Below are 18103 nucleotides of genomic sequence, written 5' to 3'. Positions count from 1 at the left end.
ATCAGATACCAAAGTACTCTATATGAAACGCGGCCTCAGGCCTTCATCGGTTGCCCGGCACAACAGGGCGGTGAGAGCAGCCAGCAACAAACCATCAATTGACAACGAACAACTCCTCGCTAGCCATCGACTCCTGGAAGTAGGGGTACGATATTATTATGATATTCACTCTTCATATTTTTACTCTTATTTTTTGCGGGGGAACCTTTTACCAGCAGACCGCTGTACTAGACTTGTAATGGTGAGTCTGGATCTTTACATGCCATTGCTGCCGATCTGATTCATATAGTTCAGGCCAGGAACGTTATTGAAATCCAACCTACCCACTCTGTACCAAGAGATCATGGACGATACGATTGAGCCCCGTATGACAAGCCCGGTTATTGAAGCAACAAATCATGACCTAATCGCATCCACAGACGAACAGACCACCCTCTCCACAGCCGTTCCACAATCATTGACCTCGGATAAGCTCCAGCAACACAGCGCCCGCAATAGCCTCGAAGGGAACATGCGAATCGCAGGGCAAGATAGTGGTTATAATTCATCTGGGTCTTCAGGACGTCTCTCTCCGACGGAGGTTCGAAGTGGTGGGGCAAGCGGCGGTGAACTGGCGCGCACACGATCAAGAGCATCCAGCCATTCTTCAATTTCTTCGCTTCCAGATTCGACGCTGGCGAATATTCCCGACGTGCCGAAGTCTTCGACTGCACACGACTCGCAGGATTACACCCTGCAACAACTCGATCACCCCTCACCACGGGCGGTTCACACACTTCGCCAGCGTGATACTAGTTTCCGAAGACCTAGCTCTGTAAGGGCAATGCAGATGCATACGGAGGATGAGGGAGATGATTACTTTCATCTGACGCCTCCTAGACGCAGGGGTAGTGGGCGTACGTCTGATATTTCTATTCGGTCTGCGGGGTCTTCGCCGTTCAAGAGGTCGCCGTATTATTCTCCTACGGGTGCAGCTGCCAAACCAAAGGTGAAAAAAGAGAAGGAATATCCGCTTGTTCTTCTCCATTGCACTCTGCTATCGCCATCGCTACCTGTGTCGGGCTTGATCGGGCACCCAGACCGGCAGAAAATCCTAAAGGAGGTTTTGCCCCCCGTATACTGGAAGAGATGGAAGTTACTCGAGGACAAAATCGGTTCGGGTGTGCTCCGCGATCGTGGTGTGCTGATTTCACACCCGGAGGACCTGTACGACCTTCTTGAGGAGCGCTTATTGGAAAGTCTGGAGTTACAACATCCCCGGCTGGACCATGGCCATTTCGTCGGACGGGATGAATCGGATTTCGAGAGGGAGCACTCAGCAAGGGATGAAAGCAGCACAGAGGACGATGGAGACGAATGTCCAGACTGTGGAGGTCGCTTCGTCAAACATAATACGACCCGAAAGTGGGAAATCAAGGTCTTCGCTGCCAATGGGCTGATGAGAGCTGGTGCGTGGGCTGCGGCATGGAAAGAGATGGAGAAGGTTGACGTCGAGGTCGGGCTTTGGCTACCAAACGACGTCCGAGCAAGTCTGGAAAGACGACTGGCCGATGACTCGTCTGACAAGCCCGAGAGTAGGCCTGCTGTTTCACTGCTGCAGGATCCGGAGAATATACCTGTTGGGACTCCTGTACCTGCTCTCCCACTATCCAGTCCCTCAATTGCCGAATTTCAACCTCAGGCTCATTTTATCCAGCCCCAGGAGCGATCTCCCTCGCCCTTTGTGCCTGAGGTTACACCTCCTCAAAGTGACAACAAGGGGAACACCTATGTGCCCAAGCCGTCGGAAGAGATTGATCTACAAACGCTGCTAGTGAACTACATCCGTGTACTCGCTAGCGACCCGCGCAACATAGCCATTGTGTTCCTCAGCGTCCTTGTTGCATACGTTGCAATCAACCACCATCAAGTTACACCTACTTCAGAGTTACGACCTTTCCCCAGGTTCACCCCAGATTATTCTACTTCAGTTGCGGTTGCACTGCAGGAACCCGCGACCCAAACGTGGGCGGAGGATTCAATCTCTCAAACCTTATCCCCTGCCGTATCAGATTCTGAGGCAGTACTACCATCTATTGCGCCCTGTGAAACGCCTTCTAGCGTTTATGACGTCTCGGACGTCCCGGTGGAACCTTCTCTAGTCGAACCTGAAGAGGTACTACCGGCTGAAAGTGGTACGTCACTAGTTGAAAGCGTTGAATCTGTTTTTGAGAAAGCGGAAGAAGGAGAGAAGAGGCAGGAACAGCCCGCGGATGCCACCGAGGATAAACTAGAGGAACCGCTGTCGACCGCACTTGAGATTAAAGCCGCTGAGGATACCGCTACTAATGTGGACGAGGAACAACAGCCAGCCCAAGCCACCGAGGATGAACAAAACGAGTCTTTGCCGACAGCAGAAGACGCCCCATCTACTGAGCGCGTCAAATTTGACACGGAGTCGGAAGAGCAAGCAAATAAGCTCAGCGGAGACAAGCTAGAGGAACTACCATCACTAGAAACAGAAACCCAACCCATCGATGCTGTCGAGCAGTCCTCTGAAGCTCGAGAGAAAACTGTTCAATCTGGCAACGATGAGCCACAATTGCCCTTGGAAACTACAATGGAGACACCATCCGTCAATGACAATGTCGTTATTATGTCTGAGGAGGAAGACCCTTCGGATGCTAGCGAGACAACATCCCCTTACAATGTTGCCGAAGATCAAGAAACCCTAAGCGAGTCTAGCCAAACTGAGTTAGAACTGCCCTTGGAGACCGCAACGGAGGCATCGTCCACCGCCAGCAACGAAGATACTCCTGAGAACATAGACCAGCTGGGAGCCAGCGAAACCACCACTTTCGACGGCGTTGAGGATGCTTTGGAGAGTCAAGAAAACTCATCTGAGCCCAGTGAGGATGAGCTGGACTTGTCGCTGCCAACTTTAACCGAGACCTCGTCTGCAGAGAGCACTCACATTCAGACCGAAGAGAGAAGCCCTGTGGAAGCGAGCGAGACAACCCTTCCTGCTGATGGCGTCGAAGACGCTTCTGGGAACCAAGAACACTCGGTCGAATCCAGCAAAGATGATCTAGAGTCAGCCTTGGAAGCGCCAACCAAGATACCGGTCACCGACAGCAGCGAAATTACGCCTGAAGAAGAAGCGCCTTTGGAAGTCAGCGAGACAGCAGATGCTTTTAAAGTGGCTGAGGATGTCTCTGCGGTCCAAGATATCTCAACCGCATCGGGGGAAAATGAGTTACATTCACCCTCGAAGACTCCCACCGAAATGTCGGCCCCCAACAGAATTGCGCCCGAGGAAGAAGACCTTTTGGAAACTAGTGAGACAGCACTTGCTTTTGATGTTGCCGAGGATGCTCCTGGAAACCGAGAGAACCCAACTGCATCTAGAGAAGACGAGTTACAATCGCCCTCGGGAACCCCCACGCAAATACCGGTCACCGACAGCAACGACATTGCGCCCGAAGAAGAAGGTCTTTTGGAAGCCAGCAAGCCTGTGTTTTCTTTCGACACTGTCGAGTATTTTTCTACGGGCCAAGAGAACCCAACCGAGCCTAGCGATGGTGAGATAACCTTACCCCTGGAAAGTCAAATCCAGACACCGCTCGCCGACAGTAACGACATTACGCCTGACGAGGAAGATGCATCGCACGCCAGCGAGATACCACCTTTGGACGAGCCGCTAAGCACATCGGCCCCCATTGGTGATGCTGACAACGAGCAAGCGTTGACCTCTATCGCCCAAGATGACAACAACGGACCAACCAACCAGGATCAACAGAACGACCAACATGAGTCCAGCGAATTGAACGATCAGAATGACGAAAACGAGATATAATGACAACTGACCGAACCACGAAAGATGAACTACCGACACAGCTACTATTCACGACCGATATGAGATGTTTTGGACCTAGCCTAGCTTTTGGATTTCTGTGAATGTTGCCCTTTAGCCATTGCTTTTCAATTTCTTTTTCCATTAGCATTAGCCCAGGGTCTTATATAGCAGGTTTGTTATAGTTTCAGATTGCATGATATAGTACTATATTTGATGAATACCGAGATCTAGATGTGTAACAAATACTCTGACCCCCTGTAGAGAAGGCACACTATCTAGTGCTTATGTCAGGGAGCGTGGTATGATGATTTGGAGGATTCGGGTATCTCCAGAAGGTGTATCTCACTTCCTTCGATCCTTCCTCAACACACCAACTTCCGCAACGACCCCCCAGCTTCAATCATCACGAGAACATGAGCCAGCCAAGAATCATGCAGCCCTCAAAGGATGCAGACCCTGCTGCAAGATAAAGCACACAGCTTGATGCTTGGCTCGATCGAGCCTTATCATGGCCAACTATGTCAGCGACAATGATTACTTGCAGCACCCGAAGGAACCAGCGCGACGCCCCTGCCATGGCCCTCAAGAGGCTAGGAGGCCTGACCACCTGGCTATTCTCCAGAAAGGCAATCTCAAAATCACCAACTTTAGTGACTGGCGTTCTCAATTTCTGGCATCGTACAGAGACAACGCCATACCGGAAAACAAGCGTTAGCCTTCCTTTTGCCTGCTTGCAATGACTCTGCCTCGTGGTGGCAAGCACCCGACTTTGTCTGTGCTAAGCAGGATGAAGTGTGAGCCATATGACCAAGTATACCACGATAATGCTTATGAAAAAAGAAACAGCCTCGGAAAGTCAAATGATCGGTGTTTGCCTTGCCGCCCTGGTTCAAGAGAATGGATGACAGCATCCTGGTGAACAAGTACGATGACTTACGTGGGATCATGCAGTAGCATACAGCACTGGCTTTGAGACATTTAATCTACTGAAACTCATCTCTTGGGAGCCTTCCCGGTATACACTGTGCATGGTGTACGTTCGGATGCGGTATACAAAGTATCCTCATCAACACCAGCCTCACGGCCATTATGAAATCCCAAACCATCCACCTACCATGTTACAATGAGATCGCGCCCATAATGCTTCTGTTGCTTAGAGATTGCGTTCCCCGCTTGAAGGACAATACAGAGAAGCCCAATATCCCTGCCCACTTGCTGACGGGCATTCCTGGTTCGCCACGTATGGAACCCTACAGGGCGTCACAAACATTTGCTTTTTTTGGGGAGGACCATAACGGCGAATCGCCTGCTCTCACAGACCTGGCCCCATTTGCCTCATGCTGATTCGTGAGTGTCAGCCTCTGAACGCTCCCGGTGTTGTTGGTTCCTGTCATTATTTCGTATCCAGCTGGGTCGCGACAAACAAGCAAGAAGTGGACGCATGTTGTACCCGCCCCCTTTTCGATGCTGAAATTAGAATGCCGCCCAATATTCAATCCCCGCTTCTTGATCTCCAAGACTTGGGTGAGCTCATTTTAGGTGCGTTTTGCTCGACCAACTGTATGCAATATTCTCCGACCACAAGGCTGCGATACAACCTGTTCCGCCAGATTGGCTTTGCGTTACCACACATGAGACACTTTCTGTGGCTTACGGCTCACTCGGAAATGATCTGGCATGTCAAGGGGTCTGAGAGCGTTGCCTTATCCTACCACGAAACCCGAAGATGAGCTCGAACCGCGCATAAATTTAGAATGACCCGTTTCTTCCATCCCTGCGATGGTAAAGGGGCGCTAGCAATTGCCATTTCAAGCATGGAATGAATGCTTCACCTCATTCAAGACCGATATAAAGGGGTCCTCGTGCCTTCCAGGTCTTGCTGTCGGCCATGAGTTTCAAACATGAAGGCTCTATCTAGCGCGCTGAACTTACTAGTCACCCTGTGCCTGGTGAACTGGGTAACATGCAAGGTCGTTCGGTTCGACCTGCACCTGACATGGGAGGATCGCGAGATTGCAGGTGTGGTGCGCAAGGTTATATTGTCAAATGGTCAACTTCCTGGCCCTACGCTTCGAGCAAGGCAGGGAGATGAAGTTGAAGTTCGTGTGAGAAATCGTATGCCGTTCTCTACGACGGTACATTTTCATGGTACGTATCATGTCTCTGAAGACTCTCTATTTCCTGACTGTATTTGTTAACTGTATCCTAGGCATCATTCAGCTAGGGACTCCTTGGTCTGATGGCACACCGGGATTATCGCAGGCACCAATCGAACCTGGTGACCTCTTTACATACAAATGGACTGCGGTTGACTACGGCTCCTATGCGTATCACGCCCATAGTCGAGGCCAGTTGATTGACGGTTTTTATGGAGCTATTCACATTCAACCCAAAGACTCGGTGGAGAAGCCATTCAACCTCATAACGAACGATCGAGCCGAGATCGCTGCGATGATCAGGGCAGAATCCAGGTCGGAGCCTATTATGCTTACTGACTGGCGATTTATGACTTCAGAGGAGATATGGCAAGCTGAAATAGAATCCGGTGTGGAGAACGTCTGTTCGAACGCGATATTGATCAACGGCAAGGGCTCTGCATACTGCTTACCGCAAGAAAGAATTAACAAGCTCACTCTACCTGGGCAAAGAGCCGCGCTTGGAAACAATACGTTGACAGATATGGGGTAAGGCTTTCTCACGTATGTGCTACAATCCGAGTTGACATTGGCCCAGGTGTTTCCCTCCTCTTGACTCGTTTTTTGGCACATATCCGCGTGATCCCAGTGTGCTGCCTGACGGGTTTTATCAAGGATGCATTTCCGGCGATGGCCCAGAAGAAGTCATGAGAGTCGACTCCCGTTCTCGCTACATAAGTCGCGACCTAATCAGCTTGGCTGGTTCTTCGGCTATCAATTTTTCTATAGACGAGCATCCGATGTATGTGTACGCAATCGACGGGCGATACATCGAGCCCACTCTCGTCCATGCTATTCAGATATATGCGGGTACACGATACTCGGTCTTGATCGAGCTCAAGCAAAACAGGCAAGCAAGGGACTATACAGTTAGGGCTGCCCACAATGGACAAAATCAAATAATTAACGGCACGGGAACGATGTCTTATGGCTCGCTTCGACCTCCGCAGCGTCCGTCCACTCCATACGTCACGGAAATTGGCCTTCCAAGCACCGAACAGACAAGTTTCCTAGATGAATCTCTCATCGTTCCTTTCCCAGTTGAGGTGCCATCGATGACCGTGAACCGCACCTTCATCCTACACTTCGGCCACTACCGTGCAGCCTACCGCTGGCAACTAGGAAATGGAAGCTTCCCACTGGAGCTTGAAGAAGCTAAGCCGGCAATGTTTGACGCAGACACAATCCCATACCCATACAGCGTGTATACCTACAATGACACCTGGGTGGATATCATCTTCAACGGAACAACGGGAAACCAGCCACCTCACCCGATGCACAAACACTCAAACAAATTCTTCGTGATTGGCTACGGCGAACAGCCATTCATCTGGAACTCTGTGGCAGAAGCCATGGAAGAAATCCCCCAGAACTTCAACTTTGAGACGCCACAGCTGAGAGACACCTTTGCGACTCCGATTGCCCCGGGGCCGTGGGGGTCTTGGCTGGCTGTACGGTACCACGTCGTCAACCCGGGGCCGTTCCTGCTTCATTGTCATTTGCAGATGCATCAGAGCGGTGGTATGGCCTTGGCCATGATTGACGGGGTTGATGAATGGCCTGAGGTACCTGAGGAGTACCAGATGTCTGTTGACATGAATGAGCACTCGTAACGCTGTGACGTTTTCCGGAAGTCGGGACTCGGTGCATATAATACAGAGATATATATTGATTTTGTTATAGTTCCAGTGTGCATTTAGGCCCATAATATTCCATAGTTCTATCACATGCCAAGCACAAGTATAAAATGCCCGTTATACATCTGCTTAGTCACTAGTACACACCACCCCGCCATCAGATAACCACCGTCATCGGCCCGACATACAAAGCTTTAACTCAATTGCCCCTCCATAAGGCACATCGCTCTCAGCGTCTTCTTTACGCATCGCACTCCCAGAAATTAGCGCTACTTTATAAACCAAACTCCAAGGACAAAAAGTCAACATGGCGGGCAAGAAGGGCGCCGGCGAGAACTCCAAGAAGGCTGCAGGCAACGCTCGCGTGAGTGTCAACTTTCCCCAACATCTTATCATCAAGCAGAGAGAGCTAACGAACCACACCAAACAGAAAGCCGAAGCCGCCGCCAACAAAAAAGCCGCCGAGGACTCCAAGCGCGCCGCCGAAGAAGACAAGCAATGGGCTAAGGGCGCGAAGAACTCAAACAAGAAGTACGCAGCAGCCACCAGCACCCCACCTCTACATTCTTTCAGCAAACCCAAAGACCAGAAAAGAAAAGAAAACTAACACTCTCTCTTCCAAAAAACAACAGGGAAGACGCCGAAGCCAAAAAAGCCGACGCAGCACGCAAAAAGGCCGAGCGCGACGCCCTCCTAGCAGCAGAAGAAGCCTCGCAGCCCTCAAAACCAAAGAACACCAAAGCCGCCGCGAAAAAGAATACCGCTCCGTCAAAGGGCACGCTCAACCTTTCTCAATTGGATGACGATACACCCCCTGCCAGGTCATCGGCGCTCAATGCCACTGGTATCGATAACGCGCTTGATGCGCTCTCGCTCACGTCTAAGGATACGAGTAAGATTGATCGACACCCTGAGAGGCGATTTAAGGCTGCGTATGCGGCGTTTGAGGCGCGGCGACTGCCTGAGATTGAGGCGGAGAATCCGGGGTTGAGGAGGAACCAGCGTATTGAGCTTTGCAAGAAGGAGTTTGAGAAGAGTGAGGAGAATCCGTTTAATCAGGTGCATGTTTCGCATGATGCTACGCGGGAGGAGATTGCTGCTGTTAGGGAGGCGGAAAGGAAGAAGACTGAGGCTAGGTTGGCGAAGTAGGTTTGTTAGTGCTTTTGTGAAGTGCGTTATACCCGGGTTTCTTGGCTGGAGGATTTTGGACTCTTCCTGTCAAATGGAACGAAGTGACGTGATGTGAGAAGAACTTGTATATAGATAGACCGGGCAAAACGCTGCTATCTAAACCCAAGAATAAAGATGTAAAAGTATAGGTCCCAACTCAAGCCAAATGGGAACTAGGAATAAAGGTATCATATACGTGCGTATCAATGCAGTCTAAATATCCAATACAGAGAATCATAATCAACCCAATATAGGCCGGTCTATCCCATCACAGCCCTAACATCCCAAACATAAACACTTTCATCCCACCCCACACTAGCGCACCATCCCTCACTCCCAAAAAGACACCAATCGACTCCCGTCGCAAACTCGCTGTGCGCATTCATCCTTCCCAGCTCAGCACCCATCACAGGACTCGGCCCCGACCTCATCAGATCCGTATCCCCCACTACACCGGCAGGCGACTGATCGCTCCAAGCGCGACAGGTCATATCGTAGCTTGCGCTCAGCAAAACGTTCGAAAGATGCGGCGACCACGCTACCCGTCTAATCGCGTAGTCGTGCCCTACCATCACGGCCTGCGGGCCCTGCTGCGGCGCCCGGATGTCGAAAGTCCGTATTGTCCGATCCACACCTGCCACGGCGACAACGGACGGACGGTACTTGTTCCAGTCGTGCGTGAGTGCCTCGCTGGGCGGACAAGCAGACGGCGGAGCCCCCGGCTTCCCCGGTATCGGCACAACAGGCGCCGCATGGATCGGAATCTGTAATGTAAGGTGATTCGACGCCGACGCCGGTGTCCTCAAATCATACAATCTCAAATAACTATCCGACGACACGCAAGAGAGTATATCCGGTGAATGCGGCGAAAACGAGGCCGAATAAGTACAGCTGTGCGTCGGTAGCGTAACGAGTGAATGCGGCCTCGTGGGCGACCAGATCCGAACCGTGCCGTCCCAGGAACTTGAACAGAATGTATCCTTCGCCACGAGATTCCAGCTCACGCTGAAGACTTCGCGGTTATGCTCTTTCCAGTTCTGGATGGGGAAGTCGTTCAGCGTACAGTCGAAGAGCTTTATGCTGCCGTCGCCGGAGGCCGTGAGGACTTGGTGCTCGTTTGCTTCGGACCAGGCGAGGTCGTAGAGGGAGTCTTGGGTTGTGAACCTGCAGACACCACAAATTTGTTAGCCAGCTTATTCTGTAAAGTATGCGACGAATTATAATAGGGAATGTCTACCATTTCGCAGGAACAATCCCATTCGGCGTCAACTCAAGAATGTAAAGCCGCCCATTACCCACGAGGCCGAAGTTCGCGGACGAAGCGACTGCTAATCGGTTGTCAAAAAATGGAGAGTATTTGACCGCATAGCCGTTGTAGCCCTGTGTGCGGTAATGTAGCATGTCGAGGGAGGTTCAGAACTGAATCGTGCTTGGAGGAGGTGGAAGAGAGCACAGCGCAGTCGGAGTCCATGGAGATCCAGATTGCGGGGGATTGGCACGAGCCGAGGTTCGTGGCTGAGCTTGCTGGACTCTAGCACTACTCACGATATCATTTCATGCTCCTGCTTCAGTCAAAGGGGGTAGTGTCGGATTGTCCATGATGGCTTTGATATCCTTATGATTCTCTGCTGGTCATTTGTTTCAGAGCTGCAGTGAGGTTGAACTGCGCTGTGACTGGCTATATCCAGAGCAATCACGTGCAGTCTGTTCCAAAATCACCAACATCTGGTCTTTCTTCTCCCCACAACAACGAATATGACAATTTTTCGTTAACCTTGATCACTATGTCACCTCGACAGAATATTGCCAATGGACCGCTATCTCTCCCGAAAGAGACCTCACACTCCTCCACCCGACCCAGTCTCAGCCGAAGACAATAACGATGACGCCTCAACAGATATCAAAATCGCCCGCCTTATCTCACTCTTCCCAGACATAACACAGGATACCCTCCTAGACATCCTCGTCTCCTGCGCCGGCTCAGTCGAAACCGCAATTACAACACTGACCGAGCAGAAACACCTCGCGAAACGGACTAGAACTGCACCCGTAACCGCCCCCTCAGCTGCGACGGCAATACAGACATCATTAACCTCTCACGTCCTTGCTTCGCCTTCCCCAGCCAAAAGCCCGAAGAATGGAAATGACAAAGGACAAGGAAGACGTCAACCACCGAATATTCAAAAGGGCAAAACGCTCTACCTTTACAGCCCCGAAGACGTCTCGCGATATACATCGTGCACGATAATCCACAACTTCCTACCCCCCGAAACAGCCAATGCTCTCCTCCTCGAACTCCTCGATGAGTCGAAACACTTCTCCCGACTAAAGCTTCAGATCTTCGAGCGCACCGTTGAAAGCCCACACTCTACAGCCGTGTACGTCTCGACACCAGAAGAAGAAGCGCAGCAGAGATTGGCGAAAGATTGTTCTTATGGCGGGACATACCATACAAAGATCCGGCAGGCGACGCCGCATCTCCGCGCGATCTCAGGGAGGGTACAGGAGGCTGTGAATGGCGAAATTAGGAAGAGGATAAAGGACGTATATCCCGGCGGTCAGAAATTAAAGTACCAGTCACCGAAGGAGTGGATTCCCAATGCGGCGTTCGTGAATTGTTACGATGGGCCGAATGAGAGTGTGGGGTATCATACGGACCATCTTACGTATTTGGGACCGCGCGCGGTGATAGGGAGTATTAGTTTGGGGGTGCAGAGGGAGTTTCGCGTTAGGAGAATCGTTCCTGATGATTCGGATGCGGAAGGAGAGGATACTGGTACAGGAGGTGGAGGAGGGTCAAAGGCTGATGCCCAGGGGCAGGTTTCTATAGCCCTTCCGCATAATTCGCTCTTGGTTATGCATGCCGAGACGCAAGAGGAGTGGAAGCACTCTATCGCCCCTGCGCAGACAATTTCCCCGCATCCACTGTCGGGGAATCGGCGCATCAATATCACGTATCGGTGGTATAGGGATTCGTTACATCCGCGAAATATTCCGCGTTGTCGGTGTAACGCGCATGCGGTTTTAAAGTGTGTTCAGCGAAAGCGGTACGCTAGAGGTCGCTACTGGTGGCAATGCTATATGGGTTCAAAGCCGGGGAAGAAAGGTTGTGGGTTCTTCCAGTGGGCAGAGTTTGATGATGATGGCGAGCCGCTCTGGAAGCAACATGAAGCTAATAAAGAGGACGCCAAAGCCCCGAGCCTGGCTAATTTTGCCGACTAAAGCGAACTGTGTACACATCTCTCAAATAGACTGGCATTGGATGCTGGCTCATCTATATACACAAAGTGGTCAACCCTCTGTAATCTGGCCGCAGAGATGCTGTCAAATCATGCCTCGCCATGGTACGCGCAAGCAGCGTGAAAAATGGTAAGGTCACCCGTGTCGTCAACCTTGAGCTGATGCTGTCTGTTATATGAGCTGTGAAGTAAAGCTGATCAGTGACGAATGGTAATCACTCAGCCGGATCCGAAGTAGTAGTGCGTTGTGTGGTTGGTATCTCTGGAATTCGATATCGGAACAAGTGAGATTGCTAATTGAAGCTATAACTGCATGCAGTTAGCTTTGCCTTGAGATAGAATGCGAATGGTAATGGGTGTTTTCAGACGTACTGTTGCCATAGGTCTAACCAAATAGGAGTGTCCCGCCCATTCCAAGGTCAAGCAAACAGCCCTTGCCAGGCCTCGAGGTCGCAAGTGTAATATTAAAAAGGCTGCCACGACCATATCCCCAAAGGAAGCAATTTGCAGAGAAAAGTCGAACCTATCCGCCAGACAGCATCAGTAAGCGAATAGCACGAGGTCCAACACTTCCGCACACACACCTGGTCTTCAAGCCAGCGGACTTATGCAAGTCTTGCATCAGACCTCTGCCATCGCCATGGAAGTTTGTGTATTCGTATTGGAGGCGCTAGTATTGCATCCGTTCTGGGTAGTGGTACGAGAATCGTCGGACTTGATCGGCTTGAGGCCTTGTCGCACGGCAGCCAGCTGTCGACGAGCCCAAGGTTTGATGGCAATGACGCGACCTGAGCTCCAGAACTCAGCACAGCCCAAGGCCAGTGCAAATGCGCAGCAGACGAGAACGATCGGTACGAGGACTAACGCGACGACGATAATCGCTGTTTTCTGTTTAGGGTTCATGGCGATACCTTTATACAGTTGAATCCAATACTGCCATGTAATAGCACGATAGAAATGGAGTGTTCGGATGCGGCGAGGCTATTGATAGAGAGGTACGAGGTTCTGTCGTAAGATACGGATGCATCAAGCTGGCGTCAACTCCAGGGCCAAGGGTTGTGCTTGCACTTTCATGTAGAGGAGTCCAGGAGGAAGGAGCAAAAAGAGCTCAGATTCAGGTTGCCGGAGTTAAGCACCGGTTGGGACAGCTGCGCAGTGTAGCAATGGTGCTTTGTTGTGTGTTTATTCCGAGGCTCCTTCCACGGGAGGGATGACCATCTGCTTGATTGAAGCCAATGCATCGCCATCTAACCGGCTGAACCGAATCTGCGATTCAAGGTTAACTATTCCTGCGTTTTATCATAAAGGTTAAAAGACGTACCATCTCATCAGGGCCTCGGGTAGCACCTCCGAACAGAGTTGCGTCCGACCGACTCGATTCGATCTCGTACTCAACGCGCCTGGACCAGATCCCGTCCCAGTGCCAATCACCTGGAGCTCGCGCTTGAGGCCTATCGCGTTTGGTGTCGTCGGCCACAACCGTATTGTCGGCATCCTTTCGGTGGGCCTTCCATGCGTGCCAGGCACTTGGGTTGCCCGCTGCTTCTAGCGGCACGGAATCAAGAACACTCTCACTGTCAAACGAAGTGCGGATGTAGTCCAGGATTTCAAGAACCGGAGTTGATGTTCTGGGTTTGGGAGGACTCTTGGCCGGAGGAGCGTCGGCAGCCTCGGGTTCACCACCTTCATCTTCTGTGGTTTCTGTTGTTTTCGTCGTTTCTGTCGCGTCGCCTTCGTCTTGCGCTGGGGTGTCGGCGATTGTCCCCTTTGTAGGCGCAATTTTTGGATTATCTACACTGACAGCTCTTGAAGATCGAACAGAACCAGCGTCACCACGTCTTGCCCGCCCGAACCAGTGGGGGAATGCATGCCTGAGACTGAACCCTCCCGGCGGTAATCGCTCCTCGTCCGTCGCGCTGACAGGATCTTCACTCGATGCGCCAGTGCTGAAAGTATATGTCGTGAGGGGTACAATCAGAGGATGGAAGACGTCCGTGGAGAATGTCACGAGCGGTGGGCGATCAGGATAATCCGGGGGAAAGCGTATCTGGAACCGAAGGATGGCAGAGGCGTAGGGACCTGGAAAGGAGGCATTGTTAGATACTTTCTGGGACCAGGAGCTGCAGTTGTAACTTACCGGAGCGAACAAAAATCACGCAAGCCCAGAGCGACGGGTCAGTGGGACTGACGCTCACATAAACACCCGGAGGAGCTGCTTGCTTTAAGCTTGCACTGGACGAGGATTAGCGTAAGCTCGTGGGGCTTTCTTCAGGGAACTGGACTCACTGTTCCTGGAGCAGCTGATACCTCCGTAGAGAAGCTATACTGGGCAATCGAGTGGTTGACATGGCGCCAATTGAGCGGAATGAGAGGAAGTCAAGACTCAAGAGGGATCAGGGGAGCGTCGGAGAAGGCTGGAGTGGTGGAGCTTGGCGGGCCCATGCTGACACTAACAACTTGCTTCTTACAACTCCCCATAAAAACGCCCAGTTATTCTCAATTGTCTCAATAAACAGATGAAAATCTTGAAGTAAATCAAACCAGTCATTGCCCTTTACCAGCCTCGCCAACTCTGCTTTCAAGATCTCTCTGAAGCTTGTGTCGTGGGAGTATAGAATTGACAGCAAAGCATGGTACTTGATCGCATATACAACATTTCTCTTGTCAAAGTCGACAGCAGGCTCGGAAATGGGGACTCTTTTGAGGTACTCGTCAATACACGGGGCTCCCAATTCATACCCCTGGTAGCGACAAATGGCTAGCTCGGCTGAAAAGTGAAGAGAAGCTTAGCGTCGAGATACGACATTTCGAATTCGAGTCCATTTTTTCATTATGGCCCCAGTATGCACATGCATCGAACATGCAGGGCTTATCCGATGAGCCTCTGAGCTTAATATTTCCAGGCCACAAGTCTGAGTGAACCAGACAAGGCCGAATCGACCGTCCATCGCTCTCAAGAGGCTCAAGGTATTTTGGGACTGTGATATCGGGATAAGTCTTCTTCAGAGTCTCCAGTTCATCATCTATCTCGTGACTGAGCTTCTCCTGTTCAAATATACCTCTCATCTGCTGCGTCTAGAATATAGTCCAGCTTGGGGACCACTTGTTGTCAATGGGCACATTCGCAAGATGAGTAGGCACATGAAAGCCAAATAGCCCGCTAGGCGACTTTCCTATGCTTTTGAGATGGATTGCTGCTACAGCAGATGCCCCAATCCTGCGAGCTGGGAAGATCATCGTTCATGTCCACAAACTCGGAGATGTAGAAGTGAGTATCTGGGTGATCAGTGTAGGTTCCATATGCGAAAGGCTTCGGCATGTGGTCTGGGACGAAGGCGTAGAGAGCTTGATCTGTTTCATATGCTCCTTTTATCATACCCTCTCTCGCTTTACCGGTGGTTCCCAATTAGCTATCAGTACCAATCTATGGAGTCCACAATGATCATAACAACCTTCTTGAAGTATTTGACAGTCTGTCCATCCTGTCGCGAGACCAATATCTTGACTGTGGGCACCCATAGACTCTTCCCGGAAGGGGTCACGGATAGCACTATGTAATCCGCTGGCAGCTCTAATACGTCTGTATCAATACTGGTACAAGTTGGAATGAAAAGAGGGGCGCAACATACTAGCCATGATGGTCTCGTCGAGCTGCACATTCTGGCCGATGGGACCGACATGTCTGGGCTTCCTGTGTTCCAACATATTTGCAAGCTGGTGGATGAACACTGCTAGGACTGGGATTTCCAGATGCTTTTGAAAGTAATCGATTAACAATTTAGTACCCAACGTTCTGCAGGTGCCCGCCGCTTGGCCAATGAGTATCTTGACCACCTGACTCCCGGGTCCTTTGTCTGGCCGCACTGTCCCTCATCAACATTCTGTCAAAGAGATAAAACGCCATTGTATCCCCTCGAGCCATCTGAAGACATTCTCGCGCTTCTTAACATTCAATGGCATCCTCGCTTCCTCAAGGAGCAGAACAACCCAGCGATAATATACCCAGCAACTCAGCAAGCAAAGCCGACAATGCGACTATTGAAAAGAACCCAGTCCCTAAGACAGAACCACGAACAGAAACAGAAACAGAAACAGAGAAACTCTTTTCAATATACACCCCGTCCGAAAAGAAATGAATCAGCTTCCTCGTCCCATTCGGCGCCATGTTCTCAACGCTCAGCAGCTACATCTACTTCCCAGCACTAGACCCCATGGCCCGTGATCTGGCCCGTGATCTGGGCGTGTCTCTCTCGCTCATCAATTGGTCTGTAACGACATACCTGATTATAGAATCATGATGGGCGTAGACCGGCTTATATTTTGATGTTTGTGTTGGTCTTCGGGTCAAATATTGGTCTTGCGCTGCAGAACTCGTATCCGGCGCTTTTGATGTTGCGGATGGTGCAGAGTGCTGGTGCTTCTGGTATTTCCAACTTCTCCTGGTTAAAATACTTGGTGCTGACTGTAATTCTAGGTTCTTATGGTGCAGCATGCGGCGTTGTCGCAGACATTACGACGACCGCTGAAAGAGGCTCTTATGTTGGGTCGTTGATCTTCATGTATGCCAAATATCTCAATCTCCTAAAATTCATCGCACATCTGACGGCATTAGGACCAACGCAGCCCCCAGCTTCGGCCCCGTCATAGCTGGCGTCCTAACTCAAGAACTGGGCTGGCGCTGGATCTTCTGGTTCCTCATCATCTTAACCGGTGTATACCTACTCATAATAACATTCATCCTGCCTGAAACTCAAAGAAAGATCGTCGGAAACGGCAGCGTGCGAGTAGAAGGTATACATAGAAGCTTCTTCGACATACTCACGAAAACCCGCAAGACTCAGAATCATCAAGAGGACGACACAGCCAACAAGCGGAAATGCCACACCCCGAACCCATTCAAATGAATTTCGATGCTCTATTCAAAGAGTAATATGACGGTAATTCTAATCGGCTCGATTACATACGTGGTAAAAATGACGATGCAGGCTTCATTGGCGGCGCAGTGTGTTGAGGTTTACGATTTGAATTATCTTGAGGCTGGATTAATTTATCTTCCTTCTGGGATTGGGGGCGCTGTGGCCTCTTATTCGACTGGTATGTGCATTGAAGAGATTGGAGCCCTTTCCATAATACTAGACATTTTTCTGACTCATATGAACAGGTAGATTCCTCGACCGAAATATCAAGAAGTTCGCTGCCCGGCATGGAAGAGAAGGACAATATAGCGGAGACGACATCACGGACTTTCCAATTGAAGAGGCGCGGTTCGCGGGGATATATACACTAGTTATCCTCAGTGCCGCTTCAACGGCCGGATATGGAGTTAGTCTGTACAAGGAAACTGTAAGAGCAACTCAACCCATTTCCAAGCCCGTTACCCAAGACTCAAAGACCCCGGATCTAATTAATCGCATCAACCGTAGCACATCGCCGTCCCCCTAATCATGCAATTCATTAACGGGGCCGCAACATCAAGTATATTTACCGTAAGGCCCCATTCTCATCCTCAATATCCGCCAAAGCAAAAGAAACCTAAACCACGAATCTGACAAATGGATTCTGCCATAAAGTTCTGCGGAACCCTCTTAACAGACCTAAACCCCCACGCCTCCGCAACAGTGCAAGCATCTTACAATCTCGTCCGGTGCATCGGTGCCGCCGCGGCCATTGCAGCTCAGCAGCCGCTTGCTGATAGGGCTGGTGTAGAGTGGTGCTTTGGGTTCTTGCGGGGCCATTGGCTGATGTGGTTAGGAGGTTGGGAACGGGGTGGAGGGGAGGAGGGATGGAGATAGCTAGATAGGGTTCAATCAGCAATTACCAATAGGCCTTGACTAGAAAAATGCTGGAAACCGGGACGGACAAGACACAGAGATATGCGGCTATAGCACGATACAAACTGTCTAGACTAGATAATAACCTATAATAACCTGCATAAACGGCCAACCCCAATACCGGCTGGGTTGGCTGTTGGGATGCTCAATACTCTTCCACCATTCCTCGACGGAGAAATCGCCAATATCTCCAGGG

General features: G+C 50.7%; 9 protein-coding genes across 9 annotated transcripts; 5 read left to right on the top strand and 4 right to left on the bottom strand.

Annotated features, from left to right (window-relative positions):
* Nucleotides 1–5736: 5736 nt before the first annotated feature.
* On the top strand, nt 5737–7643 carry BDV14DRAFT_195080 (multicopper oxidase-domain-containing protein; the record flags this gene model as incomplete). The annotated part of the gene is made up of 3 exons (XM_073772094.1): nt 5737–5983; nt 6045–6519; nt 6569–7643. The coding sequence occupies 3 exons, from the start codon at nt 5737–5739 to the stop codon at nt 7641–7643; spliced, it is 1797 nt and encodes a 598-aa protein (XP_073633349.1).
* Nucleotides 7644–7817: 174 nt separating this feature from the next.
* BDV14DRAFT_163125 (DUF1014 domain protein) lies at nt 7818–9030 on the top strand. The gene is made up of 3 exons (XM_073766980.1): nt 7818–8031; nt 8098–8198; nt 8300–9030. Exons 1-3 carry the CDS (start codon nt 7975–7977, stop codon nt 8814–8816), a joined length of 675 nt encoding a protein of 224 aa, XP_073633348.1. The 5' UTR covers nt 7818–7974; the 3' UTR covers nt 8817–9030.
* On the bottom strand, nt 8957–10587 carry pex7 (putative peroxisome biosynthesis protein (Peroxine-7)). The gene is made up of 2 exons (XM_073776752.1): nt 10075–10587; nt 8957–10001 (listed from the first exon to the last, which is right to left on the bottom strand). Exons 1-2 carry the CDS (start codon nt 10236–10238, stop codon nt 9098–9100), a joined length of 1068 nt encoding a protein of 355 aa, XP_073633347.1. The 5' UTR covers nt 10239–10587; the 3' UTR covers nt 8957–9097.
* A 1-nt stretch (nt 10588) lies between these two features.
* Nucleotides 10589–12371, top strand: BDV14DRAFT_42725 (putative CUE domain protein). Its single transcript, XM_073776753.1, has one exon. It carries the CDS (start codon nt 10647–10649, stop codon nt 12057–12059), a length of 1413 nt encoding a protein of 470 aa, XP_073633346.1. The 5' UTR covers nt 10589–10646; the 3' UTR covers nt 12060–12371.
* Nucleotides 12372–13258: 887 nt separating this feature from the next.
* BDV14DRAFT_195076 (putative ubiquitin-conjugating enzyme) lies at nt 13259–14424 on the bottom strand (the record flags this gene model as incomplete). The annotated part of the gene is made up of 4 exons (XM_073772093.1): nt 13259–13342; nt 13398–14155; nt 14214–14308; nt 14363–14424. 4 exons carry the CDS (start codon nt 14422–14424, stop codon nt 13259–13261), a joined length of 999 nt encoding a protein of 332 aa, XP_073633345.1.
* A 409-nt stretch (nt 14425–14833) lies between these two features.
* Nucleotides 14834–15424, bottom strand: BDV14DRAFT_163122 (uncharacterized protein). The gene has a single exon (XM_073766979.1). It carries the CDS (start codon nt 15311–15313, stop codon nt 15152–15154), a length of 162 nt encoding a protein of 53 aa, XP_073633344.1. The 5' UTR covers nt 15314–15424; the 3' UTR covers nt 14834–15151.
* Nucleotides 15425–15489: 65 nt separating this feature from the next.
* BDV14DRAFT_195075 (uncharacterized protein) lies at nt 15490–15781 on the bottom strand (the record flags this gene model as incomplete). The annotated part of the gene is made up of 2 exons (XM_073772092.1): nt 15490–15647; nt 15706–15781. The coding sequence occupies 2 exons, from the start codon at nt 15779–15781 to the stop codon at nt 15490–15492; spliced, it is 234 nt and encodes a 77-aa protein (XP_073633343.1).
* A 458-nt stretch (nt 15782–16239) lies between these two features.
* Nucleotides 16240–16980, top strand: BDV14DRAFT_195074 (major facilitator superfamily domain-containing protein; the record flags this gene model as incomplete). The annotated part of the gene is made up of 4 exons (XM_073772091.1): nt 16240–16317; nt 16367–16499; nt 16551–16635; nt 16689–16980. 4 exons carry the CDS (start codon nt 16240–16242, stop codon nt 16978–16980), a joined length of 588 nt encoding a protein of 195 aa, XP_073633342.1.
* Nucleotides 16805–17740, top strand: BDV14DRAFT_42708 (uncharacterized protein). Its single transcript, XM_073776751.1, has 3 exons — nt 16805–17170; nt 17238–17419; nt 17500–17740. Exons 1-3 carry the CDS (start codon nt 16987–16989, stop codon nt 17623–17625), a joined length of 492 nt encoding a protein of 163 aa, XP_073633341.1. The 5' UTR covers nt 16805–16986; the 3' UTR covers nt 17626–17740.
* Nucleotides 17741–18103: the final 363 nt, after the last annotated feature.

This window comes from Aspergillus stella-maris (assembly GCF_047715825.1).
Source record: "Aspergillus stella-maris strain CBS 113639 unplaced genomic scaffold BDV14scaffold_2, whole genome shotgun sequence".
In the NCBI taxonomy this organism is placed as follows: domain Eukaryota; kingdom Fungi; phylum Ascomycota; class Eurotiomycetes; order Eurotiales; family Aspergillaceae; genus Aspergillus; species Aspergillus stella-maris.
Note: the sequence above shows the minus strand (reverse complement) of the source record. Positions and strands in the feature narration are given on the sequence as shown.